Source organism: Pantherophis guttatus, chromosome 5, assembly GCF_059756535.1.
Source record: "Pantherophis guttatus breed Tessera chromosome 5, ASM5975653v1, whole genome shotgun sequence".
Lineage (NCBI taxonomy): Eukaryota > Metazoa > Chordata > Lepidosauria > Squamata > Colubridae > Pantherophis > Pantherophis guttatus.
This window is the reverse complement of record NC_142067.1, coordinates 95491897-95515141: the sequence shown is the minus strand read 5'-3', so window position 1 is coordinate 95515141 and position 23245 is coordinate 95491897. Positions and strand designations below refer to the sequence as shown.

The 23245-nt window shown below is 34.2% G+C and overlaps 1 protein-coding gene across 1 annotated transcript in view; it reads right to left on the bottom strand.

The window, feature by feature from the left end:
• Positions 1–23245, bottom strand: part of NPAS2 (neuronal PAS domain protein 2) — a 64498-nt gene that overhangs the window by 18049 nt on the left and 23204 nt on the right. Inside the window, exons 2-10 of the mRNA XM_034431282.3 lie at positions 11915–11968; positions 11383–11531; positions 8338–8429; positions 7485–7574; positions 6128–6248; positions 5234–5347; positions 3802–3920; positions 2589–2671; positions 1094–1200 (exon numbers count right to left, since the gene is read on the bottom strand). Of these exons, the coding sequence (XP_034287173.1) occupies positions 1094–1200; positions 2589–2671; positions 3802–3920; positions 5234–5347; positions 6128–6248; positions 7485–7574; positions 8338–8429; positions 11383–11531; positions 11915–11968 (929 nt within the window). The remainder of the gene's footprint in view (positions 1–1093; positions 1201–2588; positions 2672–3801; positions 3921–5233; positions 5348–6127; positions 6249–7484; positions 7575–8337; positions 8430–11382; positions 11532–11914; positions 11969–23245) is intronic.

Genomic DNA, 23245 nt, shown 5'->3' with positions numbered 1-23245 from the left:
ATAAAAATGAATTAAATAATTTGGCTGAGACAAATTTAAAATACCCAATAATTTAAAAACAAATTAAAATGTACATTTAAAAGGGGAAAAGATTTAAGCCAGGCCAGCTTGATGAAATAAGAAAGTCTTGAGCGTGCGACGGAAGGTACGCAGATCCGGGATCCTCCGTATCTCCGGGGGGAGCTCGTTCCAGATCATAGGTGCCCCCACAGAGAAGGCTCTCCCCCTAGGGCCACCAGTTGACATTGTTTGGCCGACGGCACCCGGAGGAGCCCCTCTCTATGGGAGCGTACTGGCCGGTGGGAGGCTATTGGTGGTAGCAGGCGGTCCCGTAGATAACCAGGTCCTAAGCCATGGAGCGCTCTAAAGGTGATAACCAAAACCTTGAAGCGCACCCAGAAGACCACCGGGAGCCAGTGCAGCTCGCGCAGGAGGTGTTACATGGAAACGCCACATCGCTCCCATAACCGCCCGCGCGGCCACACTCTGCGCCAGTTGGATCTCCGAGTGCTTCTCAAGGGGAGCCCCATGTACAGAGTGTTACAATAGTCCAGACGGGAGGTGACGAGGGCATGAGTGACTGTGCGTAGGGAGTCCCGATCTAGAAAGGGACGCAATTGGCGGATTAGGCGAACCTGATGAAAAATCCTCCCGGTCACGGCCGTCAAGTGCTCTTCTAAAGACAGCCGTGAATCCAGGAGGACGCCCAAGTTGCGAGCCCTTTCCATGGGGGCCAATGATTCGCCCCCAATAGTCAGCAATGGCACCAGCTGACTATATCGGGATGTTGGAAACCACAGCCACTCAGTCTTGGATGGGTTGAGCCTGAGCCTGTTTCTCCCCATCCAGATCCATACGGCCTCCATTATCTCAAACACTTGTTTTAAATACCATAATTACTTTTTCAACAATACTCCTTAAATTCCAAATTACAGATATTTAATATCTGCATAATTTTGTAAATGTTATATAAAGTTTCATAGAATACAGGTTTACATTGATATCAGTTCACCACCTGGTTTTCATTTTTAATACAACACAGGGCAGCACCTGTCTCCTTGGATTCTCATGCCCACAGGAAAGCAATACTCACAGTGTTCATGGCATCGTGCCAAGAGCTGTAAGTCATCTATATGATAGTAATCATAGCCAGAAGTTCCCAGCACTTCAAAAGGCAAATATCCTATAATTGGTGGGGCTCTGTATTAAGATAAATAATGTTGTTTGAGTATTGCAAATATGAAGAACAGCATTTGAGATTTGTGGTCCAACAGAGAAAATTCCAACATACAGAAGCACAACTGACACAAAAAGACAGGTGTGTTACTACCAGAAGTCAGGAAGAATATATACAAATACCTTTCAAAAATCTTACCAAATCATTTTTAAGTATTGGAATAAGGAAACAAAGCAGAGGAGTTAAAAGCAAAATCAGTGGAAAAAAGTTAACTAATTTATGACTGGGAGCAATAAAAGCTACAAGACTGGTGTCAAACAAAAACAACTAAATTCCAGGTTGAATTTTTTTAAAAAAAATACAATGATAAGGAAAAAATAATGTAAGTAATTTTAGGCAACACTACTGCAATAGCTTGGGGAAAGTACTGATAGAATCTGATAGCCATGTCTTAAAGTCTTTTAAAGGAAGATCCTTTCTAATTAAGAATAAAGGAAGAATATCATATACCCTGTCTATATAATTTGATATCACAAATTGAAAGACAAGGAAACATGTGGTAGGGTTTTTTTTTTGTTATGGTTGTTGATTTAACAACCGAACATTAAGAGTGTAGGTAACAATCTCATAGACAATTTTTAGACTACTATATTCTGAAGGACAGACATAACTTATTAGAAACAGGATGCATAATGGTTCCATTATTAAGACTATGCAGTATTTATCTACCTGGGTCAAAACTGAATGTTATAATTAATCAAAATTAAAGTGAGAGCTAATTTTTTTTACCTGCCTTCCTCTGGCAAATCTTTTGCATCATTTTCTGCCTACCCAGTTGGCAACCTTATAAATGTTAAAAATAAATAAAAGAATACAATTTTGGAGGGTGCCCAATTCTAAAGAGCAGCTTTTAAAAGATAGGCTACTTATATGAGTAAGCTTAGGTGGCGAATACTTGATCCCGTGTTTCTCCTAATTACGTTACCTTTGAAAATTCAATTCAATGTGATTTCTTTGTTTATTTAAGAAAATATACCCTTATGAATATAGAATTATATTGTTTTTAAAACTTTCTTGATTCTAGTTTTTGCATGAACTTTAGGAATACAATATGTAATCTATATTGTGCATATTGTCTGACTAAAAGTCCAATGCAACCACGTTGGTTTATTTTCTTACAATATATATTCCACTTTATATCAACACATACAAATAGCTCATTCAATATACATCATATACTTCCAAAACTACATAAATTAATTAATGTTGACTAATAAATGTTTGATTTAATGACGATTTTAATAACATATGCCATTATGCAATTATTTATAGAAAAAACAAAGCACTATTTTATAAAACTTAATTCATGTCAACAACAATAATCAGGGGAGGGGGCATTATTTATACTAACCTGTGATCCAGAAATAAAAATTTCCATTCCAAACTGTGTCTTGAAGTGAATTCCTCTAAAGATTCTTCAACTATGCACATTTCCTACATTAGAATTAAATTCTGTTAATTGATGAAAAGTATGTTTATTTGGGGAGATTATTATGATGCTTTATGATTTCTGAAAAGAAGATTAAATGTTATGGGTAAATGTTATATGTTAAATATTGCTGGGAATAAAGACCCAAGAGCTGGGAATAAAGACTCAATGGAAGAAATTCCATTGTGAAGAAGAAGGTATTCTAGGTTTGCATTTTGGTTACAGCCAGTGGTGGGATTCAAGTAATCTAACAACCGATTCTCTGCCCTAATGATTTCTTCCAACAACCAGTTTGCCAAATTGCTCAGAAAGTTAATAACCGGTTCTCCTGAAGTGGGGCGAACTGGCTGAATCCCACTACTGGCTACAGCATGCCAGATATGCTTAACTGAAGCACTTACATCCCCGCACACAACCTAGCAGACTCTGTAGAAGATAAATGCTGACACAATCCCCTTTCTTTTATGGTATACAACTTAACTCAGCTAAAATTAAAAGTTCAGTTGTGACTGAATGCATGAAAAATGCCTTACTATACATTATGACCAAGTAAAGATTATTTTCCAATAGGAATCTTATTCCTTAATAATTAGATCCTGTGCTTTGGCCTAATTAATGTGTTGAATTAAAAAAACTTAAAAAAAATTTTTTTTTGCAGACTTGACTAATTTCTTGTTTTGCCTGTGCATGCAAAAAATATTAGACAAAAGACTTAATTAATTGCAGTGACATATGTAAGAAGAAACTAATCTCCAAGAGAAAAATCTAAACAATGTTCACAATTTGATTGGAAATAGTATCTGCAGATAATAACTTGATTTACTTTTAACACTTTCCCTATTTATACTTATTTCCATTCAGGAGCATATATATCAGCCTTTCTCTGGTTTGGTTTTCTGTAGGGAGGCTGGTACTACAACTTCCAGAATTCCTAGCCAGTAACATTAACATAACTTTTAAAATGTTGCTACATCTTTCAGGCTGCTTTAATGAAAGGAAGAAGTGCTGAGCTAATTCTGTCATTAGAAATTATCTAACATTAATTATTTCTTCTCAATCCTTTCCAAGGCATCCACAATCCTAGATATCAGTAGGACCATTGTTATTGGAAAGATTCTAAGACAGACAAACTTGCCTTTAAAAACTGAGGAGTGGCCAGCCGAACAGTAGCAACAAAGCAGATTTGTTTTCCTTGTGGTGTTCTGTAACCCTTAGGAACAGCGTCTTCAGAGCTGTGACAGTCAGATAGAGGCACTGGATAAGAAAATTAGAAGGCAAAGAGTTATGCCTTTCTGGATAATTATAACAATAATTACATGAAGGCAAGCAGTTCAGAGGTTCAAATCCCTAGTGCCGCGTAACGGGGTGAGCTCCTGTTACTTGTCCCAGCTTCTGCCAACCTAGCAGTTTGAAAGCACATAAAAAATGCAAGTAGAAAAATAGGGACCACCTCTGGTGGGAAGGTAATAGTGTTCCGTGCGCCTTTGGCATTTAGTCATGCTGGCCACATGACCATGGAGATGTCTTCAGACAGTGCTGGCTCTTCGGCTTTGAAACGGAGATGAGCACCGCCCCCTAGAGTTGGGAACGACCAGCACATATGTGCGAAGGGAACCTTTACCTTTACCTTATTATATCTGTGGCCCTCTTACTTGGGGTTTTTCAATTACTGTATGTTTATTGGGCACTATATCATTGATGTAAAGAAAGGAGAAAAGATATAGCATGGAGATATTTACTTCTCTCATAAAATGGGAATGGAAGATAAAGATTTCTTATAGAAAGATGCCAGTAATTTTAAAACGGTAAATTGTGCATTCTAGATCAGAAGACAGAGAACATACGATTCTTAAGAAGAAAAAGAATGGAAGAAAAGAAAAACATTGAATAAAAGATAAATAGGATAGCTAGTCTTTGCTGTGAATGCTTACTTTTGTTGCTGTCAGAAAATGAATTTTTACTGAGCTGCTAATTAAATTATACAAATATAACAGATTCAAAAAAACTGAACACAACAAAAGTGCTCCCCAAACAAGATGAATTAATGTGTTATTCTAAGAAATTGCTCGTTTTTCCTGCATTTAAAATATTATGGCTAAAAGAATGTTAGATGTCTGAAGCAGATGAAAGAAGATGTCCTTGAGGAAGATGAAAGCAGATGTCCTTGAGGAACCACATATGGACAACATGTAGAAAATACTTTTTGATTAAAGATCATGTGGCCAATGGACTGTTTTGATCTGCAGGGTGAGTTCCAGTCATAACCATATGCATTTTGAATTAATTCCTATAAAGCTCAATATTTTTTGCTTCCTTAGCAAAGTGTTAGGAATTTCAGTCTGAACTATGAAATCCTAATTGCATATTAGAAAACATTCTTTGTTGTGCCAGTAATGTTAATGCTGACCTCTGAAAGATTTTTAATCCAAGCACTGAATGTCAGCAAGTCATCTTTTTAAATACCTTTTAAGTATTTTTAAATATTTTAAAATAGTTTCTTTTTAGAATTATATTTCACCATGTAAATGTGGTCATAATTTCTTCCTATAGAACTGAAAAGTTCTTACCATGATTGTAAGATAGGAAACTCCCTACAAATTTTATGTATTCATATGTTGGAAAATCCTTTGGATTCAGACTTCCTCGCAGAAGATGGCAGTAAAATTCTAAATCCTCATTACCTGAAATTTAAATAAAATACAAGGCATGAGTAAAATAATCATTATTTGTTAATTATACAGTTTCTTATGAATTATATAATTACACAAAAGGAAAATTCCCAATGAATTCAGTGATGCACAAGATTCATATCTCAAAGTTTTGATGAAGCTTTGCCTGAATCTAGGTTGTTCAGAACTATAAATAGATATTTCTCATGCATACTTAAATCAAGGATTGAGATTAACACTTTCCCCATTATTCAGTACCATTCTATGAAATAAATCACACAGACTTAAAGATAATGAAAAGCAATGGAATGTAAAAGGCATTTTCCTTTTCTTTGTAATGTCTCAGATTCAAAAATAATAAAAATAAAATTTAAAATCTACACTTGTTATTGTGAAAGCTTTATCTATTTCCCATATAATCTTTTTCTTCTAATATTTTGTTTCAAATCATTTGTACTAAAGAAACATAAATTTTGAGACTTTATGAACAGTCATATTAAAGGAATTCAATATGTAATCATAAAATATTTTATGAACATGTCTAATTTCTGATGACAATATGAACTTTTCTTCACTAAGACTATAATTAATATAGCTGAAATCAATTCCATTTTAAGATATAATAATTGTGTTAAATTGTACAGGTAAATGTTGCCTATCTATAATTTGAAAATTAAAAGTGTACTTTTAAATGGCTAATCAACTCCTTCATTTATTGTCTTATTTAATTTTGCATCACAATATTTTAAGCCAACTTAAAAAGTTATTTAGAAACTTTTTTAAATCACTCACATTTTAGATAATCCGATGAAACAGTATCCATTAGAAGCATATGAGAGGATAATATTTTATAAATATCTGAATGTTCTTGTTCAGGGAGGAATTTTAACAAATTTTGATCCATGACTTCAGACTGTAAAATGACAAAACTGTATTAAAACAAAGATAGAAAATAGGCATCTCCATTCTTTGCAATCATTTTGAAAGTATTAAAAATTTAATTTTTACATCAGATCTGCTTGTATGCCTATTATTTTATCCTATATATAGGCAGTAACCAACAGGGATAATTTGATTTCATGATCAAGGTGATTGTCTCCCTAAATTTCAGAAATGATGAAACTTTTTTGAATCTGGTTAATATTGACAGCAGACTTCCAAGTTCATCTCTTATTCTTGAATGAACAATAAGAACATTTGTTTGTATCCAATCTTCTCACATCTCACCTGTGCTCCAAAAATCCTTAAAAACTCCAGAAAGCTCCATTATCACTCTGGGATATAATTCATCTGTGCCTGGAAACTTGAAGTAGCATCTCCTTACTTATTCTGGGCTGTAAGTTCCTTCTTACTTTTACTTTTCCTGTATAGAAAAGTAATGGGAGAAGGCACAGCCAAAAGGGAGATAATTGATATATCTCATTTAACACATTGGCACACCAAGTCTTCTTTTGTTTTTCACTGCATTGAATCAAAGTCAAAGAAGTCTGTTTTTGTTAGGTTGCCTCAGGATTTTTCTGTCATTTTGGACTTTAGCTTTCCTGAGACAAGTCTAACAAGTCTGGACAACTCTACTGTATTTATTCTTGCACTATTTTTCATTTTATACTCTTTTATCTCTTGATTTCCTGTGTAATCATATTTCCGGTTTGTCATCCACTTGGAATAGTCTGTGTTTTTAGTAATTTAATTGTCAGAATTTCTGATCTCAGCTTCTCTTCTTCATCTCATTTTTTACTCCTAGTATAGACTATTTAGTTTTTCCAAATCCTTGCATACACACTCTGTATGCTGTACGCTGTCACATTCCTTTCTAACAACAATTCTATAATGTTGCCTCTTTTCAATGGGCTTCCAAATTTGGATTGCAAAATTCTACATAGTCATAAGAGGACAGCAAAGAGATTTACCGGTGATCAGAATTATGGCATTCTGATGCAAGCTCCATCTCTTTTACATGAATCATGATGCCACACACACATAAAGGGCAAATTCCTGTCCAAGATTTCATTTACTAGTTTTTCTTAAATTGGTCAAAGGTAAATTTCATGATGGCACTTAACAGTATTTATGGCTTTTTAAAGACTTTCTTTGAGAGTGTTAGTGCAAGGTAAGTAAGATACAAAATGAATGTATTTGAACCACTCACGGGCAAGTGTCCGAGAAGAGGTGTGATGCTATCAGAAACATACACGATGCTTCCATCAGTGGTGACTGCTATAACAAACCCATCCAGTGCCTATAAAGGAAAAAGTATGTTAATTCTCTAAAAGAGGTAGTAAAATGATGCTTGTATTGCTATTGAGAAATGCAAACAACAAGTTATAGAAGACTCTGAATATGGCATAGAAGTCAGATATGTGAATTCCAGAGACTATGAAGAAGAAGAGATTTTGGTCAGATTTTATGAAATGATCAAAAATACATGCAAACTATATGCGGCCTGTACACAATTTATATCCAAACCTGGATTATAAACTGCTTACTCCTTCAAGCTAAAATGTGAGTGCTTTGGAGCATTTATTTATTCCTACTTGCCCCAAAAGGTTTATATAACACATAGGTATCCTATAAATAGCCAATATGGTCATGTAAAATTGTCAGTTATGACAATTATGTCATAATTGACAAATAGTCAATTATGACTACATTGTAACAGAAATTTCCTTCCCAGTTGCTACATGTAGGAGGACTACATGTAGTTTATATTTTGTTTTCTCTTCTTGTCAATCTTTTATATAATTACTTGGCATGCATGGCTTTTTAGTTATTTTTTTTTTACAGAGATCCATCAACAATTGTAGTTACAGATTGAAATACCCATCTTATAGAATACCATCAGATTTCTTCAATTAAATATTTCAAAACTGGAAATATTCCAGACATGCTGATCAATTCACAAGCCACCACTGATAACTCTTTTGAAGTAAACATATCTGAAGGGGACAACTTCTTTAGAAAACCATTCATATTCAAAGTTTTGTAAAAATTGCAGTTTTCACCTCCAACATCAGTTGAGTGAATTCTTCATTGCTGAGAAAAGAGGGCTTCCATTCCTGATGAATATCACAAAGTTCTGTCTGCGCTGAAAATTCTAAACAAATTAAAATATCTTATTATAAATCTACTAATGACTAGGTCACAGCACAACTGCTATAAGATTTTTTAAACAAATTTATCTTGACTTCTATAAGGGATCTACAAAGGTAAGGATTTTGTGTTCAATTGCAGAATGATTAATTTGCAGAATGCATCTTCTCTTTAAAGTGGTCCTTAGTTTCCATAATATACAATTTTAACTTTTAACATACAAAGTCTCCTTTTTTCTTTACTTGCTCTTAAAGGAGAAAATCACACAGAGTAATCTTTATTCTCTTCAACACCCTTTCAAACTTGAAGTTTGTTATAGTGACAAAAACTTTCTTAAATTAAATTCTGGATGTTTATTAATACCTGTCACACATGGCGTAATATTCTAGGACATTGCTTTGCATTTCAATTGTTTGATTTTGATTATTTGATCTTGATCCTGTTATAATTGTTGTGCATACTGCATATCTTTATACACATTAAATATATAACATAGGTAAATAGACATATTTTGAAAGACACATGGAAAAGCTATTATCTTCCAAAGAATTATATCTTCCAAAGAACTAACTATATCTATCTATCTATCTATCTATCTATCTATCTATCTATCTATCTATCTATCTACAGCTGTATCTTTCCAAAGAAAGTCAATATTTCCACTTACATATTATTTGTTTTTAAAAACATGTCTCCTATCATTTGTGAAGGATCCCTGGAATGTAATTACTGTAAATGTAAAATAATTGTAATTAATAATTCATATTTTGGCTTTATATCAAAGCCATGTATTTCCAAGATGATGACTACACACAGCATGTTTTGCACCCATCAGATTCTTTGCACATGCTGATATTTTCATTAATTAAGTATAATTAGTTTAACTAACTGGGAGTTTACTATATGGGACTATCAAACTTCCACTCCTACTTCCACTGTTATTTTCATTAATGTCTCTGGCCTTCACCAAGTGTCAAAGGTATTTTCAGAATCTTTTTTAAAAAGTGAAGTGTTGCAGGCAAGAAAAAAAAAACATGTTGGTGAAGTACATTATGAGTGCATTTTGCTTGCTTTTCTCTTTGTGTACAAATGTTTTAGTTTTAGTTTAGTTTAGTTTAGTTTTAGTTGTTTTGTTTTGCCTATTTGACAAATTGTGGTATAAATTTTAACTTTATGTTAAAGATCTACAATTAATTTTTATCTGCTCAAAAAAAGCCTAATAAATAGAATCAGACTGCAGACAACTTTGTTCTAGACATATGGAAAACAGCATACTGTTATAGCTAAAAGTTTTGATTTATATGCAAAGGTACACAAGATTTTTTTTCCTGTGTTTGTACTGTGCTTAGTTATAAGCACATAATACATAAAATAATCAACTATTATTAATATGGCATGTGTGTTGAGATGGCATGCTGATTACATGTACAAGTAATTCTCAACTTACAACCTTTCATTTAACACTTGTTTGACGGCACTAAAAAAAAGGTGAATTACGACTGAATTGCACTTGCGCTTATGACCCTTGCGATCTTGTGAACAAAATTTGGTATTTGGCAACCAGCATATATGTAGCATCACATGACTGCCATTTCCCCATTTCCCAGAGGGTCTTCTGACAAGCAAAGTCAATAGGGGAACTAGATTTGATTAACAACCATGTGATCCATTTAATGACCATGGCAAAAAAGGTAGTAAAATTGGATGCGATTTATAACTGCATCATTGAGCAACAGACATTGCAGTCAAAATTATAGTTGTAAGTTGAAGAATACGTAAATGTGGAATAGATATCACCAAGTTGCCTTATAGAATTGGAAGCTAGAGGAAAAAATAGTGGATTCAAGAGTGTCTGATGTTCTAGGCTTCCAATTTCAAATCTACCTTTCCAATAAGTCTTCTAGGAAATAATGGTTCTGTTATTTGCAGTAACAATTAAGGCCGTCATTTCATGAGACTAGCTATGACTCTCTCAAAATTCCCACGATTCATATCTGCTTAAATTCTTATTTCTGGCAAATTGGCTAAACAGGACTTTGTTAAAATGTTCTTAAATAATTTAAATTCTTAAATAATTTAAATAATAGAACAATTGTAAAATATTTAAAATTTGACCCATCTTAATTTTTAGATACCCTGATGTTAACGAAGTATTTCAAAGCACAGCAGTTAGAAACTAAAAGATCTCAAACTAATTTCAAAGAGAAATAGTTTCAGTTTCAGTTAGCTTTATTGATTAGCTATAGGCCATATCAAAGCACAAGATGAAAAACATATCACCAATAAAATCTTATTCAAACAATTTAAAATAAAAGTAGGGTAAAATATAATAGTTATAGGATAAGATACACTATAATTTGATACATAAATATATAAAATAGAGTAAAATGACATAAAATTATATTTCGGTGTCACCCTTACAATCTACAATCAGTCCCACGTATGCAGATCTCAATCGAACCATTTTGTTTAAGTACTGTGCTGTGTTAAATGTTATTTTCAGGTTCTGGCTGCACATAAAGTAAGTTGTTTTGATATGGGGATCCCAATGGGTCATTTGTTTGGTATATGGACCAAGGTACCTGTCTCTCATCCCCTTATACAAGCAACAGTCAAATAGGATGTGAGCCAGGTCTTCTACCTCTGCCACTCCGCAAATGCAGAGACGCTCATTGTAGGGTATAGAATGGAATCTCCCATATCTGACCATTGTGTCAAGCTGTTTGAATCTCGCTCGCATAAATATCTCCCTAAAATGTTTTGGCAGTTGTAACTTCAAATAGCTGTCTACTTGAAAAGTACATTTGTATTTGTATTTCAAAGGGAAATAGTTGTTTTCAGCTAAATAACAACCGGTTGCAGTAAATTATTTGCATTCAACTCTTAATTACAAAGCAATGGATATTAAGACAACTCAGTAGAGTAATTCTTCATTTTAAAGATAACACAAGAATTACCATTATGTTTCTGGAGAAAGCCAATGACTTTTTCAAGAACTGTCGTTTTGTCCATTTTACGTGTGTTTCCAGGAAGCATTGAGCTGAGCTCCTTAATGAGAACATTGAACTGGTCACGTCTCTTCTTTTCAGACTTATTGCGTGAAGCCCTATGAACATAATTAAATTTTTAGTAGACATGGAATCACTCGGTTATTTATTACTGTGATCTGTTCTTAAGAAAATTAATTCTTTACATTAGAATGAAATAAACTAAAAGACAACAAAGTGCTAAAAGAACTGCTTTGGCTGAAAGTATACCCTAGTGTTGTAAATTCAAATTCCTAAAGCTAACATATGAAGGAAAGAATCCTGCATTTCTTACATACCCATGTTCAATGCAAAAATGTAAAAAAAGAATGGCACAAAACAATTATGGAGATTCTACTGCTTTTTTTGTACAGTACCAAGTTTTTTTGCTTCTTGCTGTTTTTCTTCTTTAAAAACCTATGTTAAACATACAAATACATTTCCCAAAAAACTGGCTACTTACCTCTTTGCCCTGTCTTTCTCATCCTCATCCATCAGATTGTCTGAACAGCGTTTTCTGTTGAAAGAATTAAAAATAATTTTAATATGTAACTTCACTAGATTTCTTTTATGCTTATATTTCAAACAAAATAAATGTGCCATAACTTAATTCATTGTGACACTATATTTAAGTCAGTAGCTCTAGGAATCATCAATCAGTCCTTGTATTTTCTTGTTTTAGTCACAATACAGCCTTTTCTGAACAATAATTTCCATCCATCCATGGTTATGGAAGGATGCCCCAGAAATATCTTGATGCATATAGAATGTAACTTTTTCCCAGAGTTCCAATACAAAGGCTACTTGCAAAATAGCATTACAGAAGTGAAAACATGCAGTATGAGACCCTGGGAAGGAATCAACTCCTGCATATTCAATATAAGATGCAAGTTCCTACAACGTTTTTGGCAATATTTTGGAAGTGATTTGCCATTGCCTTCTTTCTACAAATCAGAGAGAGTTACTGGCCTTAAATTACGCAGTTAGCTTCAAGTTTAAGGTAAGACCAGAACTCATGCTCTTCCATTTTCCATCCCAGTGCCCTCAACTTCTACACCAAACTGGCTCTCCTATTGTCTCCAATTAAGATACCACAAAAACATTAATATAAGTATAATTGTTTATTGGGATACTATGTTGTTTTCAGATAGATGCAAACAAGCAAATACATAAGATCTTACAGTATCTAATAATTAACAATTTAGCTATTCATAAATGGCAATTGGGGATTTGTCAACAATGCTAAAAAAAAACCCAAAGCACTCATTCATAATGCAGCAAGTCAGCTTCAAAATTTTCCTGGGCTCTTGCTCACATCCAAACTGACCATGTCATCAGAGATTCACAAAATGATTTCACTATTGCCATCCCAACAATCCAATATATATCTACAGGTATATATAAGTATCCTCGACTTACAATAGTTCATTTAGTGACCATTCAAAGTTACATCATCACTATAAAAAGTGACTCATGACTGTTTTTCACACTTACTACTATTGTAGCAGTCCCATGGTCATGTGACCAAAATCTGGATGCTTGGCAACTGACTTATATTTATAACGGTTGCAGTGTCCTGGGATGATATTTTACAACCTTCTGATGAGCAAAATCAATGGGGAAGCCAGATTCACTTAACAGCCATGTTATAACTTAACACCTGCAGTGATTCACTTAAGAGATGTGGCAAGAAAGAACTTAAAATGGGAAAAATTCACGTAACAACTGTCTCACTTAGCAACATGAGTTTTGGACTCAGTTGTGGTCATAAATTGAGGATTACCTGTATTTTCAACAATCCCAACCAAATATAGTTATGATGACATTTCTTTCTATCTAAGTTAGCATATATATCAACTTATTTCTGCATCATCTGTTAGAATTAATTTCAGCCACTGTGTATTTTAGTAACACATTTGTTTCTTGTCTTAACAACTTGTTTATCCCAACCTTTGGGATATATAGTATACTGCAATCCACATAAACAAACGTTTCTGTATTACCTCTTACATCCCTAAGATGTTGTTCATGTGGCATAGAAATATTACTTAACTAAGCAAAAAACCCATGTTTATATTTTCCACTGAAATATTTTGAAATATTTGATTGTGATTGAAATATCAATATTTTGTCTTTAGTTGCCATCTGCCCCCATCCATAAAAAGAACTTCTTTGTATAAACCCCCCCCCCCGAGTGACATTATATTTGTATTCCACATAATATGACCAAGATCCAGCCATAGCGGTATTTTGTAATCCCATTTGAATCGGTGCTTCTTCCAGACTCTCATCAAAGAGTTCCTAAGTATGTGGCTTTTGAATACTTTATCCACTTTGTTCTCATAGAATAAATATGCATGCCAACCAAATTCAAGATCATGACTTTCTATATTCAATATTCCAGTCTTTATCCTTCCAAACCAATCACTTGCTTGCGTCAAGGCTGCTGCTTCATAATACAATTGTAGGTTTGGAAGTTTAAGGCCTCCCCTTTCTGGAACATCTTGCATAATTTTCAGTTTAACTCTCGGCTTTTTCTCGTTCCAGACAAACTTATTCACTCCTCTTTGCCATTCTCATAAAAATCCTGTTTATTTTTATCTTTTTGCCAATGGCATTGAAACTCTTTCAAAAAAGAAGTAATTAACTAGCCTTTTGATTAAAATCAAGTGTAGTAACCTACCAAATTTGAGTCTTTGTTGACTGATTCAAATATTAGATTTCTTTAGTTCAGGAAAGACTTGCCTGTTTTATATTACCGTACTTCATATATGTTATCATTTTTTTCTATTTCCAATTTTGTATCAAAAATACAGCTTGCTGCTTTCCTCAAGGGCATCTACTTCTGTAACTGTATATTTAATAAAACTGTATATATTTGTTAGTTGCAGATGTAAAAATTCTATATTTTAAAACATTCTCTAATACAAAGGATTAAAATATAAATAAAGCTGTGAAGTCAGTTTTGTGGAAAATGGAATAGTTTTCTTATCTTCTAATTAAGCTTTTACCAAAAAGAGAGTAGCAAACATTGTAGACTAATATGAATAAAGATATCCATCTGTACATCTCAAAGTATGCCTATCCCTATCCAGCAATGCCAAACAACCTTCTGAACACAAGAAAAAAAGTAGGTCAGTTGGGCAACACTGTTCTTGTGATGCAATTGTAATGGTTGTTTTGCAGTCAACACTTCCTGAGTTCATTGCAGCAATGAAGACTCTATGAAGATTGTCTTAGATGATATAAAGGCTTTCATTAACATGTGGTACAGGTTTAGCTTTTAGACTAACACAAAAACAAGAGTAGCAGCATGTGAAAAGGTTAAGAGAAGGGTATAAAGCTTGATGAAACGTCATCCACAAAATTGCTTGCTCATTTTATTCATTTCCAAATAGCTATAGGAATACATATAGAGCTGTGATTGAGATGTTTGATAAACAAGCAAACAAAGAAACAAGCACCTAATTTCACATGTGTTGCAGTACATGGACATTCAGGAACCTGCTAGATCCAATATATATAACATTTTCCTCTTTAATTTTCATAATTAAAGTCTTCAAGTTATGACCACAGTTGGGACAAGGCTTGCTGATCAGCAATGCTGATCAGCAATTCAGTTGCACCTCCTTTTATGACCTTTTTTGCTGCAATAATTTATTCTTATTTAAGGGAGAGGGGCAGTTTAGAAAAATGAAAAATAAACAAATAAACAAACAAATACATAAATATTTCACACCAAAAAACTTCCAGTGAAAGTGTTTTTCACTGATACATTCCTACTACATCTTTCCTGGCAGGCATAGCCAGAGAAATGATGATTTAGAAACACTGACCCAAAGACATTGGGAAACTTAATAAAATACATCTTTCTGAATGATTGAGTTAAACTGTTCTGTCTATTCAGAATCCAGACATCACAATTTGGTGGCAAGCCACAGTAGTATCAGTAGAGGCAGGATAACTCATGGATAGGTGGACAGCAGACAGAGGGGAGGCATCTCTTATTTTACTGGTAAGGCATCAGTGTTCTTCAGAACAATTGTCCAACAATTGTTTGTTTTCACAGTTTTAATCCTCATTTGCTACATCCTTAAATCATATTATATCAGGAAATGTTGAATTCAGTTTATCCTTCCACCCAGCAACAAATATATCTCAGTATATTGTCAACAAGCACAACCTCTTTCCAACTTGTCTTCTCATTATTATTTTAAGATATACACCATCCTGTAGCACAGGAGGTGAGAAATTAAAAATTATTATACTTTATTGCATTTGAAATAATTCCAGTATTTTCTCTGGTAAAGTTTCAAAATTACTATTTCAAAAAAAAATTCTTAAAATTCAACTTAAAAGTGATGCTTGATTCTTCATGACATAAATTAGGTAGATAACTATAACATACATGAGTTAAGTTCTAAGCATTGACATCATGCAGGATCTTTATGTTCATTTAGTTTTCTATAAGATAAAATTAGAAAATCTATTATTTCCATGAGTCTTCATCTATCCATGTAGTTTTCACATGTAGAGCAGGTTTAAGATACTCAATTATTATAAAAACAATAAATCTAAAATTAAATGATTTTAAATAAAATACAGAGCTCCCCCCCAAAATATTAAAAACAAACAAAAGAGAAGAGATGGAATAAACACAGAAACTACAGCAATAGGGATAGATAAAATATATTACAATATGAGATCAGACAGAAATATTAAAATCAAAGCCGGCCATGAAGAAAATATTATGCAGGTTAATCCACGACAGAATATTTGACAAGACATGCAAGGTTAATTCTTCTGATGCATTTTGAATAAAAGATGCTTTGCATGCATAGTCAATCTCATAAGCAATATAGTTTGTGATTTCCAGGCATGATCTAATAGTTCAGAAATACATTCTTTCCACATAGCAATAAGATGGTAACATCTAGTTGACACTGAAAAGGTTAAATAGGGTCAGATCAAATTATGACTTGAATCTGAAATAGTCATAAATCCCAGGGCTATAGATTAGGTTGGGAATTTTTTAAAAAAACATCATAGTAAAAGGTAACTAACAACCACTTCCAGATTGTAATCAACAAGACTGCTTGATCTGTGTGTTTTTTCTCTGGAATGAGAGAAAGAATAGACCTTGCTTTATTCTACAGAATATCTTTTTAGGTATGTGAAAAAACTGTCCTTAGAGAAGATTTTGAAAAAGTGCTTTAAAACATGTTTCTTAAATTATAGAGAGTTTTGTGAAGAGATACAGAAATTATGATAAAAATAAAATGTTTAGACAGATTATACATATTATAGACCAAACTAAACTAAACTACACAGAATGCAGATGTTGTGCAGTCTAAAAAAGGAAAGAGGTTTGTTTTTAAACATTTTTATTTTTAAATTGGAGAGGAGCTCTTTCTGCACTATAGCAGCAAAATTTTGACTCTTTGCTCAATACTTAGGATGATGCTATACTGCTATTTCTACATTAAAAAAGATACCAGAGGAATATTTCAAAACCTTATTGTAGTGAAACTCCTGAATGCATCAAACTAAAATTTGGCATGCTATATATGTACTACAAATGGTATACCATCCCTACTACTTTCATCCCACTTTGTCAAAAATGAATCAGCTGCAGGTCTAGAGATGTTCATAGGAGTGTCAACAGTAATGGCAAGTATGCCCAAGCAATCAAAGCATTAATCCCTTTATGACTAAAAAGGGATATAGCTTCAATCATGTAGTGGACATGTCAGACCAGTTATGTTTGATAGAACTGACTGCTCCTCTGGATGCCCTGAGATAATTTTTTTTTTGTTCCATTATACCAGATGTAAGTTGCCCCCAGTTTGGATCTGTTCTATAGAACCAGAAAAACCAGACAGAGGCTCCACCCACCGATCCCGACGTCATCACAATGCTTCTGCGCATGTGCAGAAGAGCGCGCGTGCGCACAAGCAAAGCACAAGCGCACACGGCCCCATTGAGAACTGGTAGTAAAGGTAAGTAGAACCCACCCTTGCATTATACCCTGTGGACAAATACCCTATTTTCTTTGAACTCTTTATCAAAGCAGCTCACTTTGAATCAGTTTGCCCTCAGATGTTAAAATGCAATGGAGGAGATGTCAATATATGAGATATAGCAGAAGGTAGTCTCTGTTTACAAGAACCTCTAATACCAGGAGATGAATTCACATCAGCACTCTGACTATTACCAAGACAGCTGACACACCTTGGGGGGGAGGGGAAAACAGGTCAGAGGTGAGGCGCGAATTGAGTGAAGTCAGAGTTGGTTGGAACCCTGACACTAGCCTTCTGCTGGGTCTTCAATTCCATATCTACAACACAATACATTTGCCTGATAAATCTGTCTCTTACAAATCTTGTACTAAAGGTGGAGATGCTGGCTCACAGGTATCCTCATTAATCCAACAAATTTATCTATTCATGTGACACATGAATTCATACATTTGGGAAACAATTACAGTCTTAAATCATATAAAATTTTATGAATTTTATTTATAAAATAAAATTCCTGTATAAAATCCCAAGGCTGTTTTTAATATCAAGTATTCCTGCATACTCATCAATATCATAACCAAATTTTGTTCAGAAATTACACATTTTATGACTTGGTATCCTTCATTATCTCCCTGGTTGCCAAGTTTCTATTATTTTTCCGTATTGGATATTATTAGTGAACCATACTGACTGAATGCCTAATTCTTTTCTTCCCACTTATTTTATATTTCCTTTTGATAACTTTTCCATCTAAAGACTTTAACCACATATATTCAAAAACACTATGGATAAAAGTGAAACCTTTTTAAAGATCAAGTTGTTTTAAAAATAGGGTATATTTTTAATTAATTAATTTAATTAATCGTTCCGTTTCAGGATAAAGAATGTTACGCCAAGTCAGAATAAGAGTGAGAAACAGCGGGCAAAAGAAACTTGGAAGGATAGAAAAGAAAATATAGTTAAATCTAATTTACTCCAACACCGTTCATTATGCTTCCCCATACCTTTCTATCGTTGTAAATTATCCTTGCTTCTCCCACATCTGAACATCATTTCATACATTATCTTTTGAGGATATTATCAGTTCCATTCAACCATATCTTCATTTTCCTCCCAAACCATTTAAATCATTTTGGTTTCTCACCACAATGGTTATTGTCACTGAGATTTAAGAAAGCCACTTTACTGATAGCAATAGCACTTAGATTTATATACCGATTTACAGCCCTTTCTAAGTGGTTTAGAGAGTCAGCATATTGCCCCCAACAATCTGAATCCTCATTTTACCAATCTCAGAAGGATGAGAGGCTGAATCAACCTGGTGAGATTTGAACTGTCAAATTGCAGGCAGTCAGCAGTCAGGAGAAGTAACCTGTAGTACTGCACTCTAACCACTGCGCCACCACAGCTCTAAAGCAACCTGCTCTTCACTTGGGTCTACAAGATATAGGAGTAAAGTTCCTCATCTTTGTAAAATGGCCTGTATGGTAACTTTCTACATTCTCTTTAATATCAATCAATCAATTTTGCTTAGGACAGTATTCTGCTACCTAGGGTTTTGGAAAGAAAGTTTAAAATCCCTGTATTGGGCCAAGGTAATATCCCTGTACTGAGTCATAATATTGCATGCATTGTTGTGCTTCCCTCTGTATCATCTGGCATCTGCATCTAATGACACCCTTGTTAATTAATCATTTAGGTCAAATGAACTTGTTTTCTTCATTAGCAACTAGCCCTCCAAAAATATCTAAAAGCAGGGGTAAATGTATGCTACCATAATTGCTGTAACAGAGTTTTAGATTTAAGACTCGAAATATTTACTGGCTTATTTATGCCATCAGTATACAGTTTGATATTAGTTTTATTAACTATATGTCTCTTACTATGTTTATCTTAGTTTTTGTGATCACATTAAATTAATTTTATGCTTTATTGTAAGAAAATAACTAATCATCACTAACAGGCATGGAGCAGTTTTCAAACACGTTATAAAAATGGTACAGAAACTTCATATTTTAACATTTTTCCAACTTCACTTTCAATCATTGTTAAATGAATAGTTTGAAACCAAGGGCTAGTACAAGGGAAAATTTTATTCCATAAGTTCAAGTCTTTTTGTATCATACTGGATTTTGAAAAAAATCAAATTATTTATTATTTATTAAACAAATGAATTTAATAACAAAAGTATTTTTTTTTCTTTTAACGGTCCTGTAATCTTTATTATTTCCTAAATAAATCCACAATATCAAAATCAGAATACCTTTAATGTACCTTTTTCCTTTTGGAAAAAATATTTGTCCTGAGGACAAATGGTTCCAATAAGAATCAAACCAAAGATATCAATGGCAATAATAAATAACTAACTTTATTTTGCCAAATAAAAGATCAAGGATCAATATAAGGATAGTGCAAAATGCAGAAGGAAAACTGGCTGTGCCAAACTATAAACTATAAACCATAAACTATCAAGCCAGATGTTTTACTTGGATTACAGAATGGACACTGTTAACATATGACTGAGTTATCTCTATTGAAAGACCAGGACTTCCAGAAGACATGCATAAGTAGCTTTCTCAAATATAAACAGAAGTAGTTAGCCTATTTTTTAAAAAAATCCTATTTTATATATATAAGAGGAAGAAGGTATGTGGACATGTTCGCAACCTTGAGTTATTTGTAAAAATAATAAAGGCAGGATCCAAATAAATAACAAGGGCAGGGGTGGGTTCTAAATTTTTTTACTACCAATTCTGTGGGTGTGGCTTGATGGTCATGTGACAATTCTTTAGGATTTAGCAGAGGTACTGGTCTACCAGGCTTTTAACTGCTTGCAGAGCTGTACTAGTCTACTCATTTGTTTTTGGAGGCACTGGTCTACCCATTTATTTTTGCAGGCACTGGTATACTCATTTATTTTTGCAGGCATTAGTCTACCCATTTATTTTTGAAGGCACCGGTCTACCCATTTATTTTTGCAGGCACCGGTCTACTCATTTGTTTTCTTTTAACACTGATCAGCTGTAGGGTGGCCCTTTGAAGCCCAGCGGCAAGAGTTTAAACAGTTTTTTTCCCTCTAGTCGATTAGCTGGGACTCAGGAGTCAGCAATAGATTGGGGGTGGGGCCAAATAAAGGGTAAGAATAATGCAGGGGGTGGGCGGGGTGGGGGGGAAGAACCGGTTTGGTGATGTCATATCGTCACCGCTACCGGCTCGGTGGAACCAGGCTGAACCAGGAGGAACCACCACTGAACAAGGGTCATTCCATGTCAAGTGGTCATTTGGTCATTTGGTCATATAGTCATTTGTGTGACCCTGTACCGCAGCCTTCTATTGTATGATTCTGAGGATTCAGCAACTTTGAGACATAATATCTCCAGCAATATTTTGAGAGAAACAAAACCCGGCCATCTTGTACAAATTACTGGAGGCAATATGCTGATTCTGTAAACCACTTAGAGCAGGGATGTCAACCTCAATTTCATTGAGCATCAGGGTTGTGTTTGACCTTGGGAGGCCGGAGTGGGTGAGGTCAGGGTGGGTGTGGCCAGTTCGCCATCACTTCTGTCGGGGGCACCTGTGGTGGCCCAACGCTCTTCCAGTGAAAACAGACTCCTGAGCTCTGTTTTGGCTACAGCAGCCTTCTGCAACCCTGGAGGGACTTGGGAGTGCTGCCTGAGGCCTTCATGAGCTCCATTTTCGGCTGTTACGGCCTCCTACAACCCTCTGCCAGTGAAAACAGAGCTCAGGAGGGCCACATGCAGCCCTTCCGAACTCTGTTTTTGCTGGCAGGTACTTAACTGTTTCCAGGGCAGCCCTATGGGCCAGATTTAAGCACCACATGAGCCGGATCCAGGCCCCGGGCCTTCAGTTTGACACCCCTGGCTTAGAGAGTGCTGTAAAGCACTATGAAGTGGTATATAAGACTAAGTGCTATTGCTATTGTTAATTTTAGTTAAGTTAACCATTTACACATTTTAACTCTGCATAAGGCCTGTAGCACATCCAAAGTTTGAATTTATTTTAAGATATGCCTTTAAAATGTTACATTTTACCTAATCTGTGACAGTCTTTCTCAGATTAGACAAAATTCCTATTACTTGCTTTCTTGATGATCTTACTATTCTTTTACTATTTATGATATTGCTTAGAGAAAAAGCAGTTATTTTAATTGCTAAAAAGAAACCAAGAATTTATATAAAAAAGATAAAATTAACTTCCCTTCAATATTACACTGGGAATTCCTATACTGTAGTGTAAACTCTGATATTCGTAACACATATTTTCTTTAAAATTAATATTGATGTTCTCTTGGGATATTTCCCAATTTTCCTTTGAAATATGATTACATTAAAGTCTGATTTGCTTTATGATTGTTCTGGAAGAAGAACAAAAAAACCCAGTAAAGATTAATATCATACCAAGTCTAAACTAATCAATATCAGTCAACGTTGCAATTTTATGCATCAATCCTTGCATACTTTACATTGGTTTAGCTATATACCACATACCATTGTTGGGAAACAATGGTATGTGGCAAATATGTGTGTGTGTGTGTGTGTGTGTGTGTGTGTGTGTGTATGTATATATATATATATCATAGAAAACAAACATTCAACAACTGTGGAAATGTATAGAAACAAAAAGTATTCCAAGAAAGCTCTTGTATAAAGTATAGAAGATTACCTTAATGGTGATATACATAAATTGTTGCCTACACAAAAAGGGATGAAGCATTTTTTAAAGTCCAGAACTACAAGATAACATTCAGAAGTAGCTCAGATGGATGCCTCACTATATTCCTGAACAATAAGGAGGGAAAGGACAAAATAATCAGATTGCAAGACCCTGACATAAAACACAATTCAAGTCAAAATAATTTTAGCCTTCTAATGGAGTTGACTTCTAGTTGGATTCACAGCTCCACAGTTGGCCTTTGGAAGTAAGCGCTTGAACCTTTTACGTTACTTGTAGGCCATCCTTGTAAATTATGTTTGGCTTGTATATTATTTCATAATTTTATTTTATTTGTGTGCAGACCACGGTGTGAGTGGCAGAAAGAAGGAAGCTTTTTCCTTCAGTGTGTTTCCTGAAGTGAGCTTTGTTACCAGATTTCTTTTTATTCAGGTTTATCTTTCAAAAGGAAAGGAAAGACAGACAATCTTGGTTAAGCAGAAACTACAATGGCTAAAATATGGAAAGTGAGTTATATTTATCTTATTACTTATTGTTAATTACTCTGAATATTTTCAGATAATAAGATATATTATCATCAAATAGAAAGGCAATCCGTTACCCAAAATGTTAGTATGTAAAAATAGATTTAAATAGCAAAGGAAACCTGTCCAAGCATACTGAAAATTCACTTTAAAATATAAATCAAAAGTAAACCTCAGTAAACCTATTATATTCTATCTTGATTCAGCAGATTTGGTAACTAAAGCTGATTAATTCGTTGCAGAAAAACTGTACAAGTAGCAGGTAATTCTTGTGTTCCATTATGACAGAAATAATAACGGAAACTAAATAATTATCTATATTAAGAGACTGCTTGTCATGTAATTTAAATGTTTTTAAAGGAAATGTTTTAAAGGAAGTCTTCTGAAATCAAGTTTATATGCATGCACATTCATACAAATACATATATAGATATATGCAAAGCTAGGAGAGAGAAGGCAGAAAGATTAGAAGTGTGTGGATGATCACACAAATACCCCTACACACATATACATACACACACACTTTATCAGTGAATGTGTTGGTATGTAGTATAA